At 41.0% G+C, this 24,526-nt stretch overlaps 1 protein-coding gene across 1 annotated transcript in view; it reads right to left on the bottom strand.

Moving 5' to 3' along the window:
• Positions 1-11,573: 11,573 nt before the first annotated feature.
• The window catches only part of LOC104515572 (cytosolic phospholipase A2 epsilon-like), a 36,440-nt gene continuing 23,487 nt past the window's right edge, over positions 11,574-24,526 (bottom strand). Inside the window, exons 9-21 of the mRNA XM_010159594.1 lie at positions 24,372-24,526; positions 24,002-24,094; positions 23,464-23,501; positions 22,664-22,799; positions 20,980-21,116; positions 20,304-20,526; positions 19,528-19,642; positions 18,852-18,989; positions 15,557-15,664; positions 14,337-14,531; positions 13,620-13,786; positions 12,256-12,442; positions 11,574-11,782 (exon numbers count right to left, since the gene is read on the bottom strand). Of these exons, the coding sequence (XP_010157896.1) occupies positions 11,574-11,782; positions 12,256-12,442; positions 13,620-13,786; positions 14,337-14,531; positions 15,557-15,664; positions 18,852-18,989; positions 19,528-19,642; positions 20,304-20,526; positions 20,980-21,116; positions 22,664-22,799; positions 23,464-23,501; positions 24,002-24,094; positions 24,372-24,526 (1,901 nt within the window). The remainder of the gene's footprint in view (positions 11,783-12,255; positions 12,443-13,619; positions 13,787-14,336; positions 14,532-15,556; positions 15,665-18,851; positions 18,990-19,527; positions 19,643-20,303; positions 20,527-20,979; positions 21,117-22,663; positions 22,800-23,463; positions 23,502-24,001; positions 24,095-24,371) is intronic.

Below are 24,526 nucleotides of genomic sequence, written 5' to 3'. Positions count from 1 at the left end.
GCTGCACAAACCCTGCAGTAACAAGGAGCCCTTGTCTAGCAGGGAAATGAGGTACCACTTGACCTGTGGTATGAGGCATCTTATCCTTGTTAAGACACCACTCATGCTGAATTCAGAACTATGCATCCAATTTTTCCCCTCCCTTTCCCTCATGTCAATTATTGAATGAGACCTGCTTCAATCCTTAAATATTTTAATGTAAGCACTGATGTCTGAAATACCAGAGCTGCCTCTTACTGGTGCTTTAGCATAGTGCAAAGTACCAGCCAAAGCCTGAATAATATGGATTTCTTAATGCAGATAAAAATCAGCATGTTGGCATAAAGGCACATGTAGTTGTTGCGGTATGTTTCTAACAGATGATCCCTCTTACCAGACAGTGACCCTCATATTTAAGCTTTCTGGTAGCTTCAGTGATGAGACTTTTACATTTTAGAAAAACTGAGCAGAAGGTAAGAGCATGTATGCGTCCTTCACATAAACACATGACATGCTGCAGTAATCAAGTCATGATCACTGAAGTGCATAGGATGCAGTATTGTGTTCTGATCGCAGAAGAAAAAACAATGACTATGTAACCAGATGCAAGAAAAACAATTTAGTTCATCAGCAATGGATTGTCAGGAATTTTTTTGAATTTTGAAATGTGAAAACTAATCCTTTGGTGAGAGACAAGAGCAATATGGTAGTGTGGAAGAAGGTTATGGTTCCATATGCATAAGATGATTCTTTCAGTTCACTACTGTCACATCCACCCCCTCAGAATTTCACGAACCTTAAACGTGTTTGATCTAAGTCTATATCCTGGGCAGATAAAGGAAACACAAAAACATCATTGTGTGGGATTAAGAAATGGAAACAAGAAGTTACCAGTCATATGTACAGTTTTCATAGGTAATTATAACCTAGGAGTTCAAAACTTTTTGCTTTCTCTCATTATGATTTTAGGTTCTTTATGCCTTTCAAGGAGCAGACTTTATACCAAGACTGATCGGTTCATTGTTTTTCACCCCACTTTCAGTATCTACAAAATTCTTCATCCTATACATAGTCCAGAATTTCAGTATGTCCACAGGCTGGAGATACCAAACATTGTAAGCTAAATATTTGCAAGATGAAATGCCACAAAGACCCAAGACTGATAGAATATATATAGAGAAAATGTAGCATAATTTTTTAATGCCACTCATTTTTTTTTTTTAAATAAAAATCCTAATATTTGGCAAACCCAAAAGCCAAACTGTGTATGTGAAAAAGTAAAAATGCTTTGAATGTGAATAAGAACTTGTTTTAATTTCTTGGTGTCTAAAGTTACCAGGACTACATGGTAACTAGTTTATCACAAAGCTCACCTGTCTGCCTGCTTACAGTATTACTTCAACTTCTAGAAAAAACTTCTTTTCAGCTTCATTTTGTCCCAGAATAACTTGTCTGCATGGATTACAATGCAAATTTCCATAGAATTATCTGGCTCAGAAGCAGACACTTGGGACAACATTGTTATGCAAGTCACTTTCAATCCTCTCTAATCCTGACAGATAGGAAACAATGCCTGTACTTACTGCACAGATAGTAAAGTAGCAGAATGAGAACCCCCATCAAAATCACTAATTTCAAAAATAAACCTATGACTGATCTTCAATTGCATAAAATTGCTGTTGCACAATCAAGCTCCTTTCATAAAATCCCATTACAGTTTTTTTTCTGATGGAGCACAGAAGTGGTGAAAAATCAGGGTTCAGTAATCCCGGCCTCCGCCATAAATTGATAGGACTGAGGTTGCACTGCTGAAGCCATTATAGAACATGCATCACTGTGACTTTTGGCCCTTTCAGTTACAAAAAGCATCGTGGAACAGAAAACTCACCAATGGATTTCCTTACAAGTAAATGAGGGATTAAAACAGTAGATAATCTGTATGTTCCAAATAAAATATAACAGAGGACTACAACAAGGAATTCTGAAATTCGTAGGGTGGAATGAAATGACCCAAACACTAAAACTAAAAGCATTTCCCTTGCAACACAAAATAGCTGCCATCATTATTTATCCACCTGAGCTAAACAAAACTCTCAGACCTCTTTGGTTCAAAATTCCCTTGTTCGTAATACCTTGAAATCACCTTTGTCTGGTACACTAGTTTCTTCATTTTCTTCTTGCTGTTTATCATCTTCCAAAGAATCAATGTCTGAGTCTTCATCCTGAAGAAAGAAAAAAATTATAAATGATAACATTGAAACAAAAACAGCAGCATTATCAGGTTAGATAATTAATTCCTACTTGCAATAACTTATGCTGAAACCCCAATTAGAACAGCTGTTGGTTACACCCAGCTGTGTCACAGTGCTCAGCATAATTGAACAAAGCACCATGTGGTTCGGCACACACTGGTGCAAAAAGGGGTACCCTTTCAATGAGTCAATGCAGGACGAGCCATTTCAGCTGTAAGATACCCAAACGGTGCCTCTGCATTTATTTTGTGAATCATGGTTTGCTTTTTGTTCCAGATGTGAACCTTTGGGAATCTGCTCCTGCTCTCAGGAATATTAAATCTCAGTTTAAAAATAAACCAGGTTCTCTTCTCTGCGTTTGAACCCAGAGCATGAAACACATTGCGGTTTTAAAATTTTAATTCTAAGACTTCAACTTTTTCAGGAAACAGAAGTTACAATGTAGGGTTCCTCCTTTTGAAACACTTTCCAAGAAAACACTATTAAAGGACATTTCCCATTAAAAATGTCCAAACTATTCTCTTTTCAGAGTAGTTTCTGAAGCGATATGCCTTCGTCCAAAGAGCACACAGAAAAATGTATAGCATCCTACAATTAAAATTAAATGCATATCTTGAAATGACCTAAAGAATGCAAAGCAAAATGGGAAATTCAGAACAAAAACAGGAGTGTGAAAATAAAATTAAATTCCCTATCCCTATTGTCTATCCTGTTCTTATCCCTTCTCTAGTAATAAAAAATGGGCTTGTCACATTTTGCTATTAATACGCAAATACTAATTTTTAAATAAAACTAGCATTTAATTATGGAAGAAAAATTACTTTTTAAGCCTGGGTCTGGATTTAAGCTGATAATCCAGTCCCCTGAAAATTGTTCCTTTCCATTTTTTCCACTTTCTCTTAATTTTCTGTCCCTGTACTACATTAACTTCTCTCATTTTGCCTAGGAAGCTGAGAACTTTGCCTCTGGTGGAGTCAGAAGGACTTTTGCTACTGATAGCCAGGAAGAGAACATTTCATCTTAAACTTCTTCATGCAGAGATGTTACCACCTAGTCCCATCAGACAGTAAGTTTGTACAGTACCTTGCATATAAATACACTCACAATGCACGACTTTGTTTCCTGTCAAATGTAGTGTACCTTAAGCAAATTTTTAAATCTGTTTTCTTACCTGTAGTGCTTTTGCATGTGATGGCATCATGGTCTTCCCTGGATTCCCGTAACAGAGTGTTTCTGGCACCTCCACGGGCAGCACTTCCTGAGACATGTTTGCGGGACTTACTCCTGTAGGAGTCAATGACAAGTTATTTTATAAAATGACCTGAGGCCCCACCCATCTCATCTCTATAAGTAAAGGACTCTCCTCCCATTGCTGAAGATGGTGGAGCGCCAAGGATGACAGCTCCAGGGAAGGATCCTACAGGGCAAGCACAACAGCAAAAAGGGATGCAGTACCTTTCCCTGGCTGGGAACCTCTCGCAGCCTGCGCTTGCTTCTTGGGTCCTGCACTGCTGTCACCCTTTTCCCATGGTAAGCAGAGTCCCGGACCATCCTGACAACAGAGGAGAGGTACAGAGAGCACCACCTCTGGAGCCTGCTCCTTCAAACCCACCTCTCCCCACCTGTGGCATGGGGGCTGCTGTGAGCAGGGAACGATGGCAGGTCCTGAAGGGGGGAAACTGAGCCCTGGGAAAGCCTCTATAAATAACTACCAGTGACCTGTGTGGGTGCGCAGGCACACATTTGTCCACTTTAGCCACAGCATCCATATAGGCCTGTGGACCCCAACTCACCACCTGCAAACAGACGCTGTGCCATGCAGCAACCCTCCTGGAAAGGGCCACCTCCACCACCTGACAGGTTTCTGCGTGGACCAGCAGGTCCCAGCTCCTCCTGGGCTGCTTCCCTTTCTTCTTCCCAGGGGATCAAAGCCAAGATGTGGGCACAGAGCTTGGTCTTCAGTTTGCAGAGGTGAACTGTAGGTAGGGGAGGCGAGTGAGGGGCATGAAGTAGCAGTACCAGACCATGTGCGATAGGTTGGCAGGGGAGAGGGAGGGGGGATTTGCAGGGATTAGGAGACATCTTGATGTCAATATGTATGGCTACAAGCATTTCCCAGGACTACTACTACTGCACTTAGCAGTACCTCAAATTTGACCAAAAAAAAAGGCAAGGAAATTATAAGACCTGTGCAAAACAGTTGAGTTATGCTTTTGTACATTTTCCAGAGAAAGGCAATTGAACTTTACATGGAAACTCATGTCAAGATGAATAGAACATAGTATCCAGTGGTTTAGCTTTATAAATTTTATTACTTTTATTTTACAGAGATTTAGTCCAAGCAAAGAGCAGGAACAAAAGAGCACATGAACATCTCCAGGCATACCCAGTGGAAATTACCATCTTCAAACACAGAAAAACAAATGAATAACAAACTAGCAGCTCCAGTAACCGTGGGCTGTGTCATAGCATCTGCATTTCCAGCATGAAAAGTAGCTCTGCCCGCACTGAAGTACAAGAACATCATTTGGCCTCAGGTCACGGACACTCTGAGCTGCATCCTGGAGAATTTTTTTAGCCTCAGCAGAAAAGAAGACCTGCCTGACCTCAGAAGACCTGCCATGGGACATTAAAAATACTGGTATACTTGTTACTAGAGCAGGCCATCTCTCCCAAGGCTGATTAGTTCACAGGACCATTAGCATAAGTGATGATATTCAACTAGAAACTTCTCTAAAGGTCACGAATCTTAAGAAAGTTGAGCTTTCCTGTCCTCAAGGAAACCCATGGAAAAGAACAGGTGGATTCTGCATACAGACTTCCACTTCTGTGGAGTTAATTCCCCATTATATGCACACTCATACATCTGGAATGATCTGTAGGCCTTCAGCTAAATGGAGGCATTCTGCTCGTGTGAGTTCCACAGGGAATGCCATAAAGAAAGAAAACTCCAAAGTTCTCATTTACTACTGAACTAGTATTGTCTAATCTAAAATCTAAATATAAAAAGCAAGATGGTCTCAATTTGTAGAATGAAAAGCAGAGGCTCCAAGTGGAATTATTTTATTTCTTTGCATTTCATATTTCAGTGATTTAAGGATAGATGAATCAAAATAACCTATTTGCTTCAAAGATCAAACCGCAGTTGCCCTGGCAGCAAACAGCACACCACTCTCATCATTTAGTTCTTGCTAGACCTCATACTCCCTCTAATATTTAGGTTTCTTATTCACACTACAACCCAGTTTGTAGAAAAATCAATCACTTGGCAAAGATACCTGTATTACATCTGACTGCAGAGACAGGCTGTGGAAAAATGGAACTCCATGGCAAACAACATTTTTCAACGTGTTCAAATACAGCTTTGTGATTTCTTTTATCACAGTCTTGGACTGGGTTGAAACTGCTGATAGCCAGTGACCCTTTAAATACCTTGCAACAGTATGTGCTTGCCTCACCTTTGAACAGGTCAGGCAAAAGGAGCCTGGGGTTATTCTGGCAAGCTGGAAACACAATGGGGACTAGCTGTGACTGTCTCACTTCTCTCAGACATAGAGATATTGCTATACAAAAAACAGCACTGGGGAGCAGAATCAGACAGGCATTCTGCCTCAACTACACCCTCCTCCTTTGGAAAGAGAGGTGCCTTCCACCATCACTTGTGCACTTAGTGAAGGAAGATGTGGAGCAGGAGAGGAAACTCACAGGAGGTAGAGGTACTACTGCTGTCTGTCCTCTAACCACTGTCACAGAGTGAATTGCCTGGGAAATTAAATTTAAAGCAAGTACTTTAACCAAAGTACTAGAATATATTCTGGTGAGGACATGACATAGATGAAAAAGTATGGCACTTTATATCCATTACATGTATGCATCGGCATTTGTATGCATCTAGCATATAACTGGTACACAGATCTTACACTGAAAGGTATCACTTTCCCAGTAGAGAGACTGTCATAATTAATGACTTTTTACATCACTGCACTCACAGTTAAATGCTTACCTATGTTTCTTTCATGTTACAGTTACTGATGTATTGAATAAAGCCCAGCACTTACCACACCGGTCATAGAGCAGCCTAACTGAAGTGGAGATTTATGCTCCATTTTATCTCTCTCAGATTTTATGCATGTTGCAAATGTACAGTCCTCAGTGGCTACCTATACAGTGAGAGATTCATCTGTGCCTGGAGTTGTCTCACTGTTGGAGATTTCCTGTACTTGGAGAAGGTTTCCCAGGACTACAGTAAACAAGAAGAGTGGTTCCCACAGTTTTCTCAATCACTTTTATCTCTCTACCTTTCTGCAGACTACATGCAAATTTATCATCTCCTCATGAGCTGGAACCCAGCATGAGGGCCGTATGGCCAGTAGAATGCTTCCTCCTGTGCCCCAACCCAGCTATGGATTACAGGCCAACAGTTCCTGCAGCAACAGTGATGGTGAACCAGAGCATAAGATATTTGTTAAAGGTCTACGAAGGATTTTCTGAATACTCTTTGGCCCATGGGACCAAAACATTTAATCTGTAACAAATTCTAGGATATCATATTATCTGTTAAATCTCAAAAATAAACTACATCATACATTTACAAAGTAGATACCAAACCAAAACAACTGCAGTTCAAGAGGGAATTTGGAGCACAGCTTGCTTTCAAAACTGGTTGGAACAATTTTGGATGGCAGCCAGCTGAGTAGCAGAAATTGCAAAATTAAAGAAACAACTATCAATTGCTCAAGATTTAAAAGCGCATATTAATATATGTAGAAACTTGAAGCTCCTTACCTGATAGTTATCAGCCTTTAAGGATGCTCCATTACCTCAGGAGAAGACAGGAAATAGGAGAGGAGCAAACAGTTAATATATTTACAACTAATTTACAGATTATTAGCTGAGAGACAGAAGGGTGCAATAAGCAGCAGCTGGCAAGAAAAGTCCTACTGCTAGGGGCCAAGCAACTGACTCTCCCAGTGTTTAAGGGCAGAGAAAAGAAGAGAGAGCTGGGAGCTAGAAAACAGTCACTGTATGCATATCAGGCATCTGTAAGCCCTGAGCAGTCAGTACCTCTGCAGTATGATTTAATGCCATCAATGTTGTTTTCTAGATTAGGGTGTTTTTAGTTGCTGTTCTGTTTAATGGAACAGCCTATCAAGACATCTTTGAAGAAACTAGAGGAGGGATATACCTTTATCTCCATTTTAAATGTTTGTCTCCACTACTTCTGTTCCTGATTTCCTCTTTCGTTTCTTCTTTCCATTCCCTGCTATCATTGCTTTCCCATTGATTTCTTGGCTTTCCAAAATATCTGTTTCCTTCCTTTGTCCATCTCAATGCCACATAGCTATAATTCCCTTTTTCACTTTTATTCAAGTATTATACAAAATTATTTCCTTCTCCCTTTCCTCTGTCCCTTGCTTTTTATACCACCCATTTTCTTAATCTTTCCACTTTTTCTCACATCTCCTCCATACTGCACTGGTACCCCCAGGAGCTTCAAGTCTGAATGATGGACATTTGGTCATATTTGGAACAAGCATGAGTACTACAAGCATGAATGCAGATGGGATCAGGCCATGACATTTGGGTGAGACAGCCAGCTGCATAGAGAATAGGGGATAAGCAGTAATGGGCTGAAGGGAGTGGAAAGGGGACCTCACGTCTCAAGGAGGAAAACTAGAGACATGACAAGAGAGAAAAGACTTAGAATCATAGAATCATAGAATGGTTAGGGTTGGAAGGGACCTTAAAGATCATCTAGTTCCAACCCCCCTGCCATGGGCAGGGACACCTTGCACTAGACCAGGTTGCTCAAAGCCACATCCAGCCTGGACTTTGGATATGAAGAGCTGGAGAGGTGCTGGGGAAGTGCTTTGTGAACAGTGCAGGTGTGCTGGGCTTCTGTGGGAACACTGCAAGGGACAGACTTTCAGGAGGAGCTCAAAGGTACAAAAGTTCAATGTCATGGAAGACAGCTCTCACCCGTGGCTACCTGTTGACCAGTATACCATAATCAGGGCATGAGGAAACCAGTCTTGCTGGAAATGAGGCCCTGATGACCTCCTCTGAAGCATTATCACCCTAGTAAGATGGTGGGATATTGCACATACACAGCAGAGCTTTACATGTGAACAGTTTCCAGCCCAGGGTTCCTCAGAATGCAGTCCTGCACTACCACTCACGTTCTCTATCTGCTCTGGCAGACACATTCCCCATCATTCACATGGTGCAACCTGTAGTCTCACAAATAAATAATTCACACCACTCAGACTGTTAGCAGTAATCTTTTGTTTGGTCACTCTTTGGGCTATGGAACAGCATAAAATCCATCCCATTAGCTACTGCTTCCTCAGCAGCACTCACCTGACAGGACTACCCACTACTCCATGTCGGAGTACCCACATGCCTTGCAAGGGGTTCAAAAACCCCACTGCTGCTTTCCTTAGGTTCCTATGGGCTGACTCACCTCTGCCCAGTTCTCGATGCACCTTTGTGATAATCAGGAGGGCTGGGGCAAAGGTGCAATTGCATGCTAATCCCTTCACTTACCTGCAGATAATGAGTAGGTAAGAAGGAAAAGCCAGACACCAAAAAGATGCAGAACATATTCATTACAATTAAGGAGGTCACCGTGTTAGTGTTTGTCATTCCTATTACCACAGCTACCAAGAGTTCTGTCTTTTAAAACATTCAGGGAAAATCATGCTAACTCCTGTTGGTGCTAAAACTATGATACAGAGTGGGTCTGGATTTTTGCAGTGCTTCCCCCCCTTCCTAGTTTGTTACCTTCCTTGAAGGGATCATTCCATGAAATTACTCCTATTTCCTGTAAAAAGGGACACTCCCAGCCTGCAAAACCAAAAGGGCTTTTAAATGCCCACATCTGCAGCTGTTAGCTACATTCTTTCAATGCCTTAATAGAGCCCAGAGCCTGAGCATGGGAAACATACCCCATTAGCAGCTGAACCAGGACGAAAAACATCAGAATCAAAGCCACACAAAGCATCCTGCGAGAACTGAGAGCCAGCAAATGTTCTGTGCAATTGATTAATAAATTTGATTATAAAAAGCAAGCTGAACCCAATAAATTAACCAACCCCCTAAGTCACAAACAAAGCACCTCTACTAAACATGGACCAGGAAGACAGCTGGATGGAGGATTAAGCCAGACCTTTTTCAGGGTCTACAGCAATACAGGACATAGGTATTTTCCAGGTCACAGCAACAACCTTGCTGTGGGACTCAAGCAGCTCTGGGTGTATCTGAAAGAAGAAAGTCATGCATGCCTGAGGATTGCAAAGGGAGAATTGACAAGAAGACCCAACTCTTGAGTTCCAAGAGCTTTATCCACGCTGAACACACCACTAGGAGCTATTGTGTGGGACTGGTCAGACTGCTGACAGGTGGGTAGAGCAGAGCAAGCGATGCCTTAGTGTCACACCTGAAATAAATGGGGCTTCCCTCTACTAAAAAGAAACCAACAAGCGAACAAACAAACAAAACCAGCAAGGGAAGCAAAGGGCCATAGTTAAGGGCAGGGATGGAAGGAGAGAGGCAGGGTTCTGGAAACGATGTCATTGACAGCCTTGGATGGCAGCTCTTGAAGATGCCCGAAACGCCAACTGAAAGATGGGCAGGTGGGAGAAGTAGCAAACTCATGTGTCACCCCAAACGGGTTTGCCATAATGATAAACAGAGAAGGCCAAGAGGGAGTTATGGCTGGGGCAGAGGAGAGGCAATGCCGAAAGGGAGGTGTGACTCAGCAGCAGAGATCACAAAGAGGAGCCCTTGATGAGCACAGGCAAGTAAACAGCCATTTCAGCACATTGGGGTTTTGAACCAGGGCTGCAAATTGGATGGAGTTGTGAGGGCCTGGAAAAGCAGCTGGGGCAAGGACACACCATCCCTAAGAGGGCTGAGGTCATCAGAGGTGAGTGTGGGAGACTAAAGATAAAGCCATAAAGTAATGCCTGAAGAAAGAGAGAGAGAGACAATGATCGCAAGAGGGAAGAGAAATTTTCAGCCTTTTAGAGGTTCACATTTCATTTTGCATTTAGGATTTATTTTCTATTTTGGCTATGATTGTATTATTTGTAGTTCTGTGTGTGCCAATACATGTTACCTCAGCACCCACAACTTACTGAGTTTCATTTGAATTTGAGATAATTAAGGGCAGCTGATACCAACTGATCCTTTTTTCACATTAGTATCTTTGGCATAGTGAAACAGGTTTACAGATTATCTGCATTATTAAAATCCTTCATAATGCAAATACTTATTTTGTACTTCATCACAAAAATAAGCAATTTCAACAAATTGCCTTGTGCCATTTAGAGTAGCTGCATACACCCTGTGTTGATATTTTTACTGTCAGGGACCAACAAAGTTATGCAAATACCCATGAATTACCTGTCAGGGACCAACAAAGTTATGCAATTACTCATGGGTATCGGTGTAAAGCACTTAGCTTGCCTTTTTACCACAAAATCTGAATGTCTCTCAGTTTTTGATGGTTTTATTCTCACAGCATCCCATCCTATAAAAACAAGAAATACTATTAAAACTGTTGGAATTAATGGGATGCAGATGCTGAGCTGAATCTTCTAAATACAATGAGTGTTCATTGAAAAGTACCACCGCAGGTTAGGTACTTACACACCAGAAGAGCTAATCCTGAGTCTCAAAAGGGTTTGGAACAGTCACTTCCAAGGGATTTTCCAAACCTAAACTTTGCTGGTGAAACAGAACTTGTAAATTCAGAAGTATAGAAAATTTGCATGTTCCATGTGAAATCTCAGATTTTCTCTATCTTATATGTTTAGCTTTGCATGTTATTTCCAAGAAAATTTCTTGCTGACATTATAGCAGTAAGTTATAGTTTTCTCTTTTCCTTTGGAATTGTCCACGTTTCTTATGTATTTTTCTGATGCACTATATTTGGAATAGATTAAATATCTGTAGCTCATTTGTCTTCACTTCACATATAACTTCTGCTAGTGCAGTAAATTTTGAAAGAATTGGTACTGTTGTCTCACATTCATGCATTTAAAAAGCTCATTAATTAGCCCCGTATTTCCTAACCTTTGATTTACGGCATATGCATGTGTGTACATGAAAAAAATGTTCACCAACAATGAAACTCAGCATAAATAAAGCAAAGACTAATAATTTTTTTTTGTTGTTCAATCAGTTTATCTAGGATTGCTATGTGTGGGGAGGAATCGCAGGCTGAGACACATCTTTGTACTTTCCCAGGTCCGTTGCTTACATTCAGAAACTGGTCTTGATTCTTCTGCAGGAAAAAAAAAATGATGTGGATATCTTTCTGAAACTCAGGACATTGTTTTAGTTTTTGTGCTGTCTTTTCTGTTCTATGGCTGAATTCAAAGCCTGAAGAATCAGATGTTTGTTGTTCTGAATGTTGTAGCTCGTGAGTTCTACCAGCTTGTCAAATTCCTCCTCTGTGTAGGTAAAGCTGTTTAAGCAGTAGGGGGAAAAAATGCTGGAAACATCCACATTGCCCTGCGCCATCTCAGCAGGACTGCGTTCCACACCTGACAAATAAAGAAAGGTCATCAATGGGGTGTACATCTGGTGCCATGTCCCACTTTCCAGATGAGGCACCACGCCACCCCTCGCTACCCGCACGCCCTCATTTCTCTCCCACAGGAGGTGCAGTAGGGTAGGGAGGGAGCTGTGTTGGACCATGCCTCCCATCCCAACACAGATGAACCATAGAATCATAGAATGGTTTGGGTTAGAAGGGACTTTAAAGACCATCTAGTTCCAACCCCCCTGCCATGGGCTGGGACACCTTCCACTAGACCAGGTTGCGCCTCATCCAGCCTGGCCTTGAACACTTCCAGGGATGGGGCATCCACAGCTTCTCTGGGCAACTTGCTCCAGTGTTTCACCACCCTCTCCATGAAGAACTTCTTTCTGATATGTAATCTAAATCTCCCCACTTCCAATTTAAAATGAAGGGCAGGTTGGCTGGCAGGAGGACCATCTCTGCTCTACAGCTTACCAGGCTCTTTGTATTTTCTGAAGGTGTCATTCACTAAGGGGAAAAACACCACTGTTGGTGCCTCTGGGGTCTCTGTGTCTTCAAAGATGTAGCATTCCTTTAGATTTTTCTTTTCCTCTTCAGTCAAGTGGATTTTGGGAAATGGGATTCCCTGCTTTAGGAAATACTTGGAGGCTTGTTCCAAAGGCTGAATACAGACAGAAAAAAGGGTCAGAAATTCTGTTATTGCCCCAACTTTTCCTAGTAGACAACACACCCATCAAAGGCTCTTCACAAAGATCAGGGAGCAGTGTTGGCTGTCAGTGTTTCTTCTGGCCTTTGTCTCTTGTGTGAGATATTAAGTACTAGTTATTAACAGAACAACATTTCAAAACTCAGCCTCTAACTTGCACTCCTGATTGTTGTCCTACCTCCTCCTCATCAGCCTTTATCTGCAAAATTCATGGCTGTGGGCAGGGGTGGCCTAGCCACTCAGGAAACAGAAACATGCCCCTTGCCAGAGAAAATCCTGGAATGAGCAGAATGGACAGGAATCTGAAACGGTACAGGGTTTAACTATGGATTCAAAAAGGTACAAACAATTTCTTGACTTGGCATGAAGTTTTTATGAGCCCTGAACTGTCTTATATGCCTTAAAATGGTTGTGAAAAGTGATGTACATCTGGGAACAAACATCATCTTGACTGAAATGTTAATTTAATCTTGTGGGTATGTAAGCAATGTTTGAAAATAGGATTTCTGTTCCTGAATCTGGCTGGCGTATGTGAAAACTTTTATTTTCAACAACTTCTCTCTTATTCATGTTTAGTAACAGGAATTATAGGCCAAGATGTTAGCTGATATTTGAAAAAACAGATATGGCATCAAAAGGCAATTATTCTCCACAATTTAGAACAACAACAAAAAAAATCCAGTTACTCTTTGAAAGGTAACTGGAAAAATCACTTCTAATTCAACTGCATGTGGATATTTTGAGATGGATATCATAGGACAAATGAAATGAGTTCATCACTGGTGGTACTAGTTCCAGAGAAACACTCCATGCAGAGTGTAGCTTCAATATCCATATTGAGGTCCCAGGAGCAGACAGGTCTAGGAGATAACATTTACCTGTTAGAGGGTTAATTAAATTAAAAGATTCAGAAAACTGATACCACTTCTGTTGTCCTTAGGGGATTTGCCATGGTATATCAGCATTACTGAGAGACCTAGACATCTACAAAATGGGAGCTGTATGACAAGAATCCTTCTTCCCTTGAATCAGTTTCTTATATGTAGATTATTCTGAATCCTTTGGAGTTAAAGTGCTAAAAGGTCTAAAAGACAGTTGGTTGTTATTGAAGAAAATAGAGTGATCATCGCACCAATGTCTGTGATCCAGAAGAATAGTTTAAATGGATGACAACATCCACTTTCCTCTCTGGCCTCATGAGTGGTGGGTAGCTGATATCAATGTATCCTGCCGTGTCTGCCAGGCACATGAACTCCGCTGTTTCTGTCAGCTGGCTGGGGAAATTCTCTAGTACAGTATCTAAAAAGAAATATTTATTATAATGAGTGATTGACTGAAGAAGTAATATATCTGGGTTTTGCCTAATAAGAGAGAAAAAAATGCCTCTTATCTCCCCATTACTTTTGCTTTTCAAGACCCTGCGGCACTAGGGAAGTTCAGCCTTGGCACAGAAAAGGAAGATGTGTTCAAAGTAAAAGACAGAGCTCCTTCACTTCTCATACTGCTCTTTTTCCATCCCTGATGAGCAGTAGTTGCCCTTCCCTGGAATCAAGGGTCTTCTTGGAGGATTTAACACTTTAATTCCAGTAAAAAACAGGGCTGCACCACAATTTGGTCTGGTGTGCAATTTCACTTTCAGCTCATTGAAAAGGCACTGATATCTAACAATCCACTTTCATTACACATGCTCAGCTCTGCCCAGCTAATTTGACTGGATGAAATTCAACTAGTTATCTTGAAAGTTTTGTTTCCGAAGTGAAGAATAAATCCTGTTCATCCTCTACCTTCATTCACTAATGAAAAAACCAACCATCTAAGCAAATAAAAATTAACATTCAGGGTTGTTTACCTTTCCATATACGAAAGTCTTTGCTCTGAAGGTATTCGTTGTGCACCTGGAACCCTTTCAGGAAGTTGTAGAACTTTGAAACCATCACCCGCTCAGTCAGGACCTGCCGAATGATGCCCATGATGCCACATTCAGGGGTGACTAAATAAGTCTCCAACTCGTGGCTCCCAACTGATGGGGAAGGCTCATCTCCTTCTGAAAGGTGGAGGAGATGAACAAGTTGTTGTTTTGATACAATTCTTTGATATTTTAAAATATCAAAAAGCATTTAACATCAGCTAGAGGAAAGAAGAACCTAATAAAACATGGCAACATACAATCAAATCAATGTGAAAGCAGGAACAAGAAGAAAATGTTCAGTAAAGCATATTCCCTGGAAAACAAAGAGTGGAAACTAATTTCTTAAAGCTGGAAAAAGTGACCTAATCCCTGATAGAAGATATAGGTGGATTCCCTGCATGAAGGTCAGTGGAGGCTAAGAATCTGGACTAGTTTCTTTCAGAATTAGTCCAAACTGGCTTACAAAAAAAATACTGTCAGGAGACTCAGACATCCAGAAAAGAGCAGAGAAAAAGGACTGTGCACCTCATGAGGTTGGGAAAGAGGGACAATGACTTTCTTTCAAACACTTTCAGAAGTGTTTATTGAGGTCAGGGTTCTGCAACACTTCTCTGGAGAAAGCGATGAATGGCCCATAAACCAAACTCACTAATCACATTTGAACACAGAGAGGACAGCCAACAACCCTAAGGAGCCCACAGGTTTATAACGAGATCAAAGAAATTTGGAATTGCACATAATTGATTTATCCATGTCTTCAACAACAAACGTAAAGTACAATCTGCCGAGGCAGACAGAGGACCTGGCACTGTGATGTTTGTTAGAACATGTAGGTTCACTGAAAGGCCCCTGGCAAAGATTATTTGTTAAAACACTTCAGTAGTTTCATAATTGATGACAAATCATCACTTGCATAAAATCAGTCCAAGGGAGAGTAATAGAAATAATGTTGCTATGAATAAATTCAGAGAGGAAACCTAATGCTGGTAACGTGATGCCTCAGGGAGGGGACAAAAAAAAAAAAAGGCAGTGCAGCATTGGCCTCAGTTTTAAGATTTAAAAAGCCTTCATAAAGATTTGACACTATATGCATCTGAATGTAACATTCACTTCAACATTCATAAGACGAGAAGTAAAGTAGAAATAGAAATGTAACCAACCAACATCAACAATCCTGGGTTGGGTACACCTCAGTGAGGGCCTTTGTGTAGGATCCGATGAACGCCAGGCATCCAACAGGTTGTATGAAAAGACATTGCTCCACAGGCCTGTGCAATGGTAGAGAACAGGGAAACTGGTTTGGACACATTTTAATGAAAAAATATCCCTTTAAAAAAATAACCTTTCAGCTTTGCAAGGAGTGTCAGAAGCCTTAAGGTTTCCAAAGTCTTATCAAAACCTGTATTAAGTTTTTTTGCAGCAACTCACATTCTGTCTTCAAAGAGGAACCTAAAAAGTTTTAAACATTGTGCTAGACCTTTGGCCACTGTGGTGCATTGTCTCATGCAGCTATTGCCAATACACTGCAAATCAACATTTCTGTAGCCTGCATATTCCCATCCTATAAGCAACCATTATCAGAGAGAAAAACCACACCGTTTTATATAAAGTAAGGGTTTGGTCTAACAAAGTATGTCGTATACAACCATATACTTAGTTAAAGGTTGGGAGGCTCCTCCTGAATAGCCAAGATCCAAGTTTTTAGAGAAAAATCTGGGATAGTCTGCAGAGTAGTTCTCTAAAACAAAACATCATTGTCCCTTGTAAGAGTTCCTTTGCTGCAATTGCCCATAGCCCTTCTTCTACTTGTGGCCTCCAACTTAAAAGAACATCTCATATCTCCCCAGTGCCAGAATCTCCAAAACACTCTTGGATCCTGAAAAGTATTTCTTCCTCCACAGCTCTGCTGCAGTCCCTGACAGGAACTCAAGCCAGTGCTGAGCTTTGCCTTGAAAGTCTCTACTAATGAAAGCTTTGCAAAAGCCATACATCACAAAGAATGCAATAATTTTAATTCCACAATACAATAATTATGCATTCCTTAAATTAGTAATACAATTCCCTTTTATCATGAAGAAGTTCTTCATGGGGAGGGTGCTGAGGCACTGGAACAGGTTGCCCAGAGGTGCTGTCTTCAAGGCCAGGCTGGATGAGGCTTTGAGAAACCTGGTCTAGTGGAAGGTGTCCCTGCCCATGGCAGGGGGGGTGGAACTGGATGATCTTTAAGGTCCCTTCCAACCCAAATCATTCTGTGATTATATGATTTAAACCTGGCTTTTATGTGGAGTAGGACAAGAAGCCAAGTCTCTTCTGCTTCACAGTAATAAGAATGGAACATGCTTGAGAAACATTAGAAATATATAACTAAGAAATCAGATAGGGTCTTTCTGGCTCTATGCTTAGCTGGCAACCAGAGTTCATTTGCAGATAATTACTGGCCAGTTTCCCTCAACACAACCTTATCGCCCTGCAGCTTGAGAAGCCTCTGTGCAGGCCTGCTGTGAGAAAGCAGCTCCTCTCATTTCTCCTGTCTTCACTTGGTGCCTTCTCACTCCATAACTCCTCCTGGTCTCTGACCCCCAAGAGTTGCACTCTGCTTGTGCTTTTTAATATCTTACAAACACTGTTTTCCACCCAGGACCTGGTCATAATTACATAGCAATGTTTCCCTAATCTCTCGCACTGAATTTTCATGGCGCTTGTATTTGCTGAAGTAAGAACTTTGAGGAGAGACAGTATCTTTTACTAGGCTGACAGACTTGAAAATACAATACAAGCCTTCATGCACCCCTTTCTTCTGGAAACCTGACTGTCTTGCATCCCCATTAGTTCATCTGATCTTTCCAGTTCTAGACATTGCTCTTATAAATGCATTCCCTCTCCCTGCAAGTGACACTTTGCTTTTATCTTTAAACTACCATGGTGTAACTAATAGTGTATTTCAATTGCAACCCAAGAGGGCATTACATGTTGTATCACTAGATGGCAACATTGCTTTAATTCTGCACTCCATCCTCACTCCAAGATACACCTGTGGCTCTGGGGTCAACAGCCTGATTCAGGTACTGGGTGTGAGAACACAGCGAGTTCAGCCCAGACTGGATGTGTTGGGTCTGCTGCCTACCTGGCCACCTCGGGTACAACCACACCACTGTCATGGCAAAACTGCAATGGAGGCACAGTGTTCTCAGAAGAAGGCTCCATAGTCCCACCTAGCTCTGTGATCTACCTCCTATCTCTGTCAGTCAGCACAGAGAGCTTAATGGAAGAATACAAGAAAATGGAAAAAATGAAAGGGTCTCTTCTCTAGAGTACTGGATTTAGTACTTCCAGTATTGGTGGTTGCATCTGGACTGCTGTGTTTCAGAGCCACCAGTGGGGCTACCTTCCATGAATTTGTCCTCCCCTTTTTACGCCTATTTACACTCTTGGATCCTGTAATATCTTCCAAGTCTTCTCCCTCAGCCACCTCTTTTCTTAACTCGTGACATCATTAAAAACACTAAGCATAGCCATTAAAGCTCTGAGATCTAGTGTTTGTGTGTCTAAGCACAATCTTCTGTTCCTCAGGCCCACTTATTTTCATGATTTTGCCAATATGACTCTGGATTCTTCCTGCATCATACACTGAGGTGCACAACTTCTCTGTACACCAAATAAGGAATATTACAGGGTGTTGCTGGTTGTATGGATTTTTCAGTTTACAAGAACACCCTTTCTTACTGGTTTCCTTGATGTGCTGTTGTGTGTTGTGTTTGTTTACATGTAATACATCCATTGTTCAGGTTTAAGGCCAGATGGACTTCTGCAGAAAACTCTCACCCCAGAGAACTAGTATAGAAAGGGGTGTGGTAGAAGATTCCAGCAGCATGCAAAATTAAACCAAGAATTGCATAAAAACTGCAATGCTGTCTTTTATGCATTATTGGGAGCCACCCACTTTACTGAAAAAAGGGTGACTGATTTAATCATGCTAACACATTTACAAATTATTTAGAATACTATTAAACTTGAAAAAATATCAGTAACAATTCAGAAAACTACTCAAAATTGTCATATTTTATAACGAATTCCATAGCAACTTTGCTTTTTGTTATAAATCATCCCATTCATAGACAAATTTGGTTTTAAGAGTCCAGTTTCAAAATATGAATGTTTCTCATGAGGACCTCACCTGTTCAAAACAAACCAAAGCTCTTTAAGCAGCCATGAAACTTCAGGCATGTGAGTCACCATTCAAGACAAAAGCAACAATGAATAGTGTTATTTGAAATTTCCTCTAAGCATTTTTAGCGCATCTCCAGTGTCTAAGAGATTCAGCCAGAGGTGAGAACAGCACGCTGTACATTAAGTTTCAGTGCTGAATGTTGCAGGGCACTGGTTGCAATATGCAGGGACTGTATTATATTAGGTACGTTTTCACACAAATGAAATTTTCGCAGTGGAGTGCATCACCTTTCATGAAGCAGATGCGTGATTCAGGGAGCTGCTTCATCAGGCGACCCATGAAGAAGTCACTGCCAAAATCTTCTGCACGAATGAAGGCGCCATATTTTAAGAACCCAACTTCATAGGGGGTGAACTCCACCCATTCTGCAGAGATAAAAAATGGACTTTTATATCTCAATTCTATCCCTACCTCCTTGCAGAAAGGGCTCAGAAATTACAAATAACAAGCTGCAGGACAAACTCTATCAGCAGGGTGATCACAGACAGGGCTTCATCAGGGTAAGGAATTATCATTCAGCTCATTTCAGCCACTCAGTAATGTTTCATGAATTTGCTCATTCAGAACTTTCCAATGAGCTTCTCCAGATAGGACATAAATGAAGTTTATATCAGAAGGGAGGTCAGACTAAGTTACCCCACATGAGGAGCTAAGTCTTTGACTTAGGGGTACCTTGACTGTCTTTAAGCACCTCCCCCAGATTTCTCCTGCCCCATACAAGATGGGTTCCTCTCAAAGCATGGCCACAAAATCTAGAAATGGAAGAGGAAGTTAAGGAAGAAGAGGAACTGTTTACGAATGCTATGGTTCAGTGGTGCAAGGGATTGCATGTCATGCAGTAACTGATGATGCAGATCATTTGAACACCAACCAAGTTCAGATATAGCTCAGTTTTGCCATCACCTTTGAACTCTGAAAGGCTGTAGTCTTCTTTGATGTTGAGGATCATGTAGATAGGTAGGGGATTCTGACCCTGATTCAATGCCTGTCGCTCATCTGACAGTTTGTGGTTGTTTTTCTGTGAATTGACCAGAGAGACCAAAACCAAGGGACCTTCTTGGTGTGTTGTATGGGCTTGCAAGAATACAGTAAAATAAATATCTGTTTCCATCTCAATTTTCTTATTCTCTCCACTCATTTTGTGTCCAGAACTTCTTTGAACCAAGGGGTGATCTAAACATTTACACATCCACATAAACTTATTTAATTACCAATGAGCTGTAGGACACTGTGGTCCAATGGTCTCTCATTCTTCCCAGTAAATGCATTCTCTTTACATGGATTATTTATGTTTTCACAGAGAGGAACAGAGCAAAAGAAACCAAGAACAGGATTCTGCTGTTAAGTGCTCAAATACTCATATGGGTAGAAGGAGACATAGGGTTCCTGTTCTACAGAATACCCCGTGGGCTGCTAATTATGCATTGTTTGAACAATCTGGCCTAGTGAAAGGTCTCCCTGCACAGGGAAGGGGTGTTGGAACTAGATGACATTTATGGACCCTTCCAACCCAAACCATTCCATGATTCTATGATATGTGAGGTGAAATCATGCTGTTAGTCAGCAGAAATCATGTGCTGCATAATGCTGGCACCCTCCCAAGTTACCACCTCTCCCTGAAGCTTCATTCTCCATACAACAGTATTCAGCAGCTGTTAGGGAAAACATAGACACACTACCCCATCACTTAATGCTTTTTCCAGCAGAAGCCCCCAAAAATCAACACTAGAGATTTGGTATCCCTCTTGCTTCCGCAGTGTTAGCTCCTTGTCATAGTACTTCAGGCTCTCCAGGGAAAAGCAGCTCAGTTTGCTCTTGGTCATGTGTCTGCGGATTTCACCTATCGGTCTGGACAGATTCTTGCGTGACCAGTCAGTGCTCTGATACAAATGTGACAAGGTCCTGAGGAAAAGAACAGAAGTTGTCATAAGCTTGATGTGCTTTCACTTTTTAGGCTTGGAAATAAGAACCGCATCAAATGAACTTGCTGAGGTTCATAAAAACCACCTTTTGTGCTCAGCTTATTACGGAGGATAAAAGATCTTTTTTAGAAGTTTTAGAAGACTCCTCAAATCCCTACTGAAACCTGAGGACTTGTTAAAGCACCTCCGTGCTATGTAGGTTTCTGCACAAGGCTTTGATTTGCACCAGGATCGCTTACCAGCAAAGACCCTAGAGGTGAAAAACAAAGCATCAAGGAGAAAGTTGTTCCCCCTAAGGAGCGCTTAGGCCATGTGCTGGTTCAGGCAACACGTTCCTAATGCAGCAATAAAAATGTTCAAGACTGAAGCAGCATACATTCCTTTACCAAAACGAAGAGAATACATCTCCTCACACAGTAGGCTATCTCCTTACCATGTTGAACCAGATGACCCAGTGATGTATGAAATAGCATCTAAGAGGTCCAGCTTCTGAAGACCCAACAGGTTGCCTAACAGAGATGTCAGTGCCCGGGTGCCACCTCCTGTTGTCATGACTGCTACAACCGGTACCTGTTTAAACATCAACATGGCAGAGCTAAGCAACAACTTAGTTTACCAGCACAGGTGATTAAAGCAGAATGAATTGCAGCCATCATTGCAGAGTGCCTTTCTGTCCTGCGAGAAATTCTGACATTTCACCATTTCCCCAAGCAAGGGAGAAAAAGATGAAAGTAAGCAATCTGCACAAGAAGAAGAAAAAACAAAAAAAAAAGGTGATTTGCTGATTTTGACATTTTTAATCAAGAGGCCAGCCTTCTAAATTGTTATGTGCTGGCTTACCAAAAAAAGCTCAAAACTTGTTGTTTCAAGGCATTTCAATATTATACAACATTTTGCTTAGCAGAACATCTCATGAGAGCTCTGTTTTGAGAACCAGCAGACGTCATCCTCTCTTGTAAGTCAAGTATAATGACTAGATCACATTTCCTATAAAGCACCTAGAGTATACAATTGCAGTGATGAACGACAAAGCCTAATTATATGGGAATCTAAATTGTGTTACAGGAAGACAAAATCCTCCATGAAGCCTGCTGAGAGAAGAGGAGCTGAAAGACATTTTCCATGCACGTTTCCAGGCAATTTCATTAAGGAAATACTGAGCAGTGCCTTTAAACTAATTCAAACTGAGCATTTCAGGTCAAAGGAGAGTATTCTGATTTGGGTTTACCTGTCTGCAAGAAAACTTTCTCTTGTTGGAAAATCTGAAATTAGTAGTTAAAAGTACTTCCCCTAAAAAATTCTTATACTTAATAAACTGCTTTTTTCCACTGAAAATAGTGTGCTAATGAGAAACAAAATACTAGTGTGATCTGTTTGTGAGCATGGACATATTTATCTCATCCAGAGCCATTCTGTCATATAAACTTTAACATGCTTTTGGCCCAGCTGTCCCAGACAAATGAAAAGCACAGGTGAGAAAACCCTGTAAAAATGAAAACAACTTATTTTCTGAAGTGCCTGATTCGCAGACCATATTCCCTCCCTGAAGCACCAACCATCACCATGCCACCATGGACATGAACAAATACAAACCCTGACTCAATCAGACAGATGAGAGAAAAACGTTGGATGTCTTTGTGCTGTTATAGTGACAATACAGCAGAGATGGTGAGCAGCAGAGGAGAAAGTCTGTGATAAGAAACAACCTCATCAGTCAGTGATATGCATTACTTTAACTTTTAGGTTTTCCCCCTCCAAAATCTAATAATATAAAATAGCATATGGAGCCTTGGTGACTGAATGCTCAGCTAAAAAAGTAGGAGTATCCAGGTCTACACTTCACAGTTGAAAAATAAGTAAGGCGGGGCGGGGGGTGTGGTGTGTGGGGGTGGGGGTGGAAAGGCCAATTCATGGCATTCTTTTTTCTGAGCAAATAGGTATGGCAAGTGGATTTGATACTACCCGGGCTCTCACATGGTTTCATCTAAACACTCCTCGATGCTTTACATGGGGCACCGAATACACCAGTGCTGGTTAAGGAACCATATGCAAACAGCTACAAGCACAACACATTGCCCTTGCACAGCTTAGTCCAGTCCCTATGGCACTCCCCATACCTCATGATCTTGGAGGTCTTGCTCTAAATGAAGTGCTTTTTTCAGAGCAGAAGCCACAAACTTCCTCCGTTTCTGTAGGAAATTTTTCTCCTCCACACATAGGTCAAACTCCAAGCGAACATCTAAGTTTCTTGACCTCAAACAAAGTCCAGGGTAAAATAAATTGTAAAAAGCCTATGTGGATGATCACTTACAACTCATGTAAAGCCATGCTTACAAGTTGTAAACTCCACTATTAGGCTTCGAAAGGCTGCTATCGTGGCCCCACAAAAGCACATCACAAATGGTATAGGCAAAGTAGAGAAAAGACTGAGAATGTTAAAAAGTTGTAAAATCTTACAGAAAAAATAGAAATATTGTTCATTGCTGCACTGGTTTTCACAAAGTGTCTAACACAAATGCTGTAATCCATACTGCAATAATATAAACAGTGGAATATTTAGGATTTGTTACCTGAAGACCTCCAGGTGTTATAAATACAAATACCCTGTATTCTTTACAAGTAAGGAAAATGAGGTATAAACACGTTTTTTTAAACTTGTAGCTTCATGGATTTTGAGCCAGAAAATATTATTAACCCCATCCAGCCTGCATAATAGCATAACAGGAAATTTTACCCAGCACAGTTAACAACATTCACCTTCTGGATATGGGTAACTAACATGGAATAAATAGAAGTAAATATAATTAATCACTCACTAAATACTTTTCCCTTAGTTACAGAAAGAGATAAGAAAGAAAAAAAAAAAAAAGGCAGCATCTTTTTCACAACCACAAAACCCAAAGACAGAATTTCTTACCAGTCCTTTGACTTCACATGTAGATTGATTGTTTCATCCTAGAAAAATAAACCACAGTATAAGCACTGGAAATGATTTTATGTCCTTTCCTTCGGTCCACTTTGAAGCCCTTCCCTTTTTCTGAGACCTGTGTTAGAGCCACAAAACCATAACGATCAGAAAATCCATCCAATTTTTTTAAGTTTCTTCAAGTCCACTTTCTTCTCTTTAAATTGTTTTATCCTAAAGATACTTAGGGCAACATACAGTAAAAACCAGTACCAGTGTGCCCTACCTTGCCTCATTGTTTACCTTGCCTCTGACCTGCATTAGTCCCCCATCTGGTCACAGAAATCCCTCTTCCCAATGTCTGGCTGTGGGTTTTGGTTCTGCTCGGTTCATATGAAAATGTATGGGTCCACAACCCTCTCTGTTAGGAATGTAAGGGCACTAGCAGTTATATATCTAAACCCCTACAGCACAGTGATCTAATTAACTCGTGCACATTGATCTTTGGTCCATAGCTTCACATTTATTCTAAAAAGTTGGTATCAATCACCTTTGCTACTGCTACTTTCTCCTTGAAAGGCAGTGAATCCAGAGGAATAGAGAAGGATGCATGTCTGTCTTTTCTCTCTTCACCTGAGGTACACTGAAAAATAAATTATAATGTAGAAAAATATTTAATGTATACACAAAAAAGCACAAAAAAGCACTGTTGCCAACTTATTTTTTCAAATAGGATCACCGTCCAGCAATTTCAAAGTTGGCATCTGATATTTAGATGTCTTAGGGAGTACAGTGCTCTTCCAGAACACAAAATCATAAAATATGGATTTTAATTAAAAATACAAATTCTTTCCATCTGCCTCATTCAGGTATGGAAAACCATGAGTTTACTGCACTTACTCAAGTTAATGATCACATACCGAGCAGACTTGAGGCGTCTTCTCTGCTAGAGCCACGCACAGCTCTGACAGGCTGTACTTGATGTAATGGAAGTCCAGGGACACCACTGGTTGCTGGGAGGAGCCCAGCGACAGGGTCTGGCTCCCTTCATAGGATCCCTTCACTGAAAATAAGA

The sequence above is a fragment of the Eurypyga helias genome, unplaced genomic scaffold (assembly GCF_000690775.1).
Source record: "Eurypyga helias isolate BGI_N326 unplaced genomic scaffold, ASM69077v1 scaffold969, whole genome shotgun sequence".
Lineage (NCBI taxonomy): Eukaryota > Metazoa > Chordata > Aves > Eurypygiformes > Eurypygidae > Eurypyga > Eurypyga helias.
The sequence above is the reverse complement of the archived record's forward strand: the minus strand, read 5'-3'. Positions and strand labels throughout refer to the sequence as shown.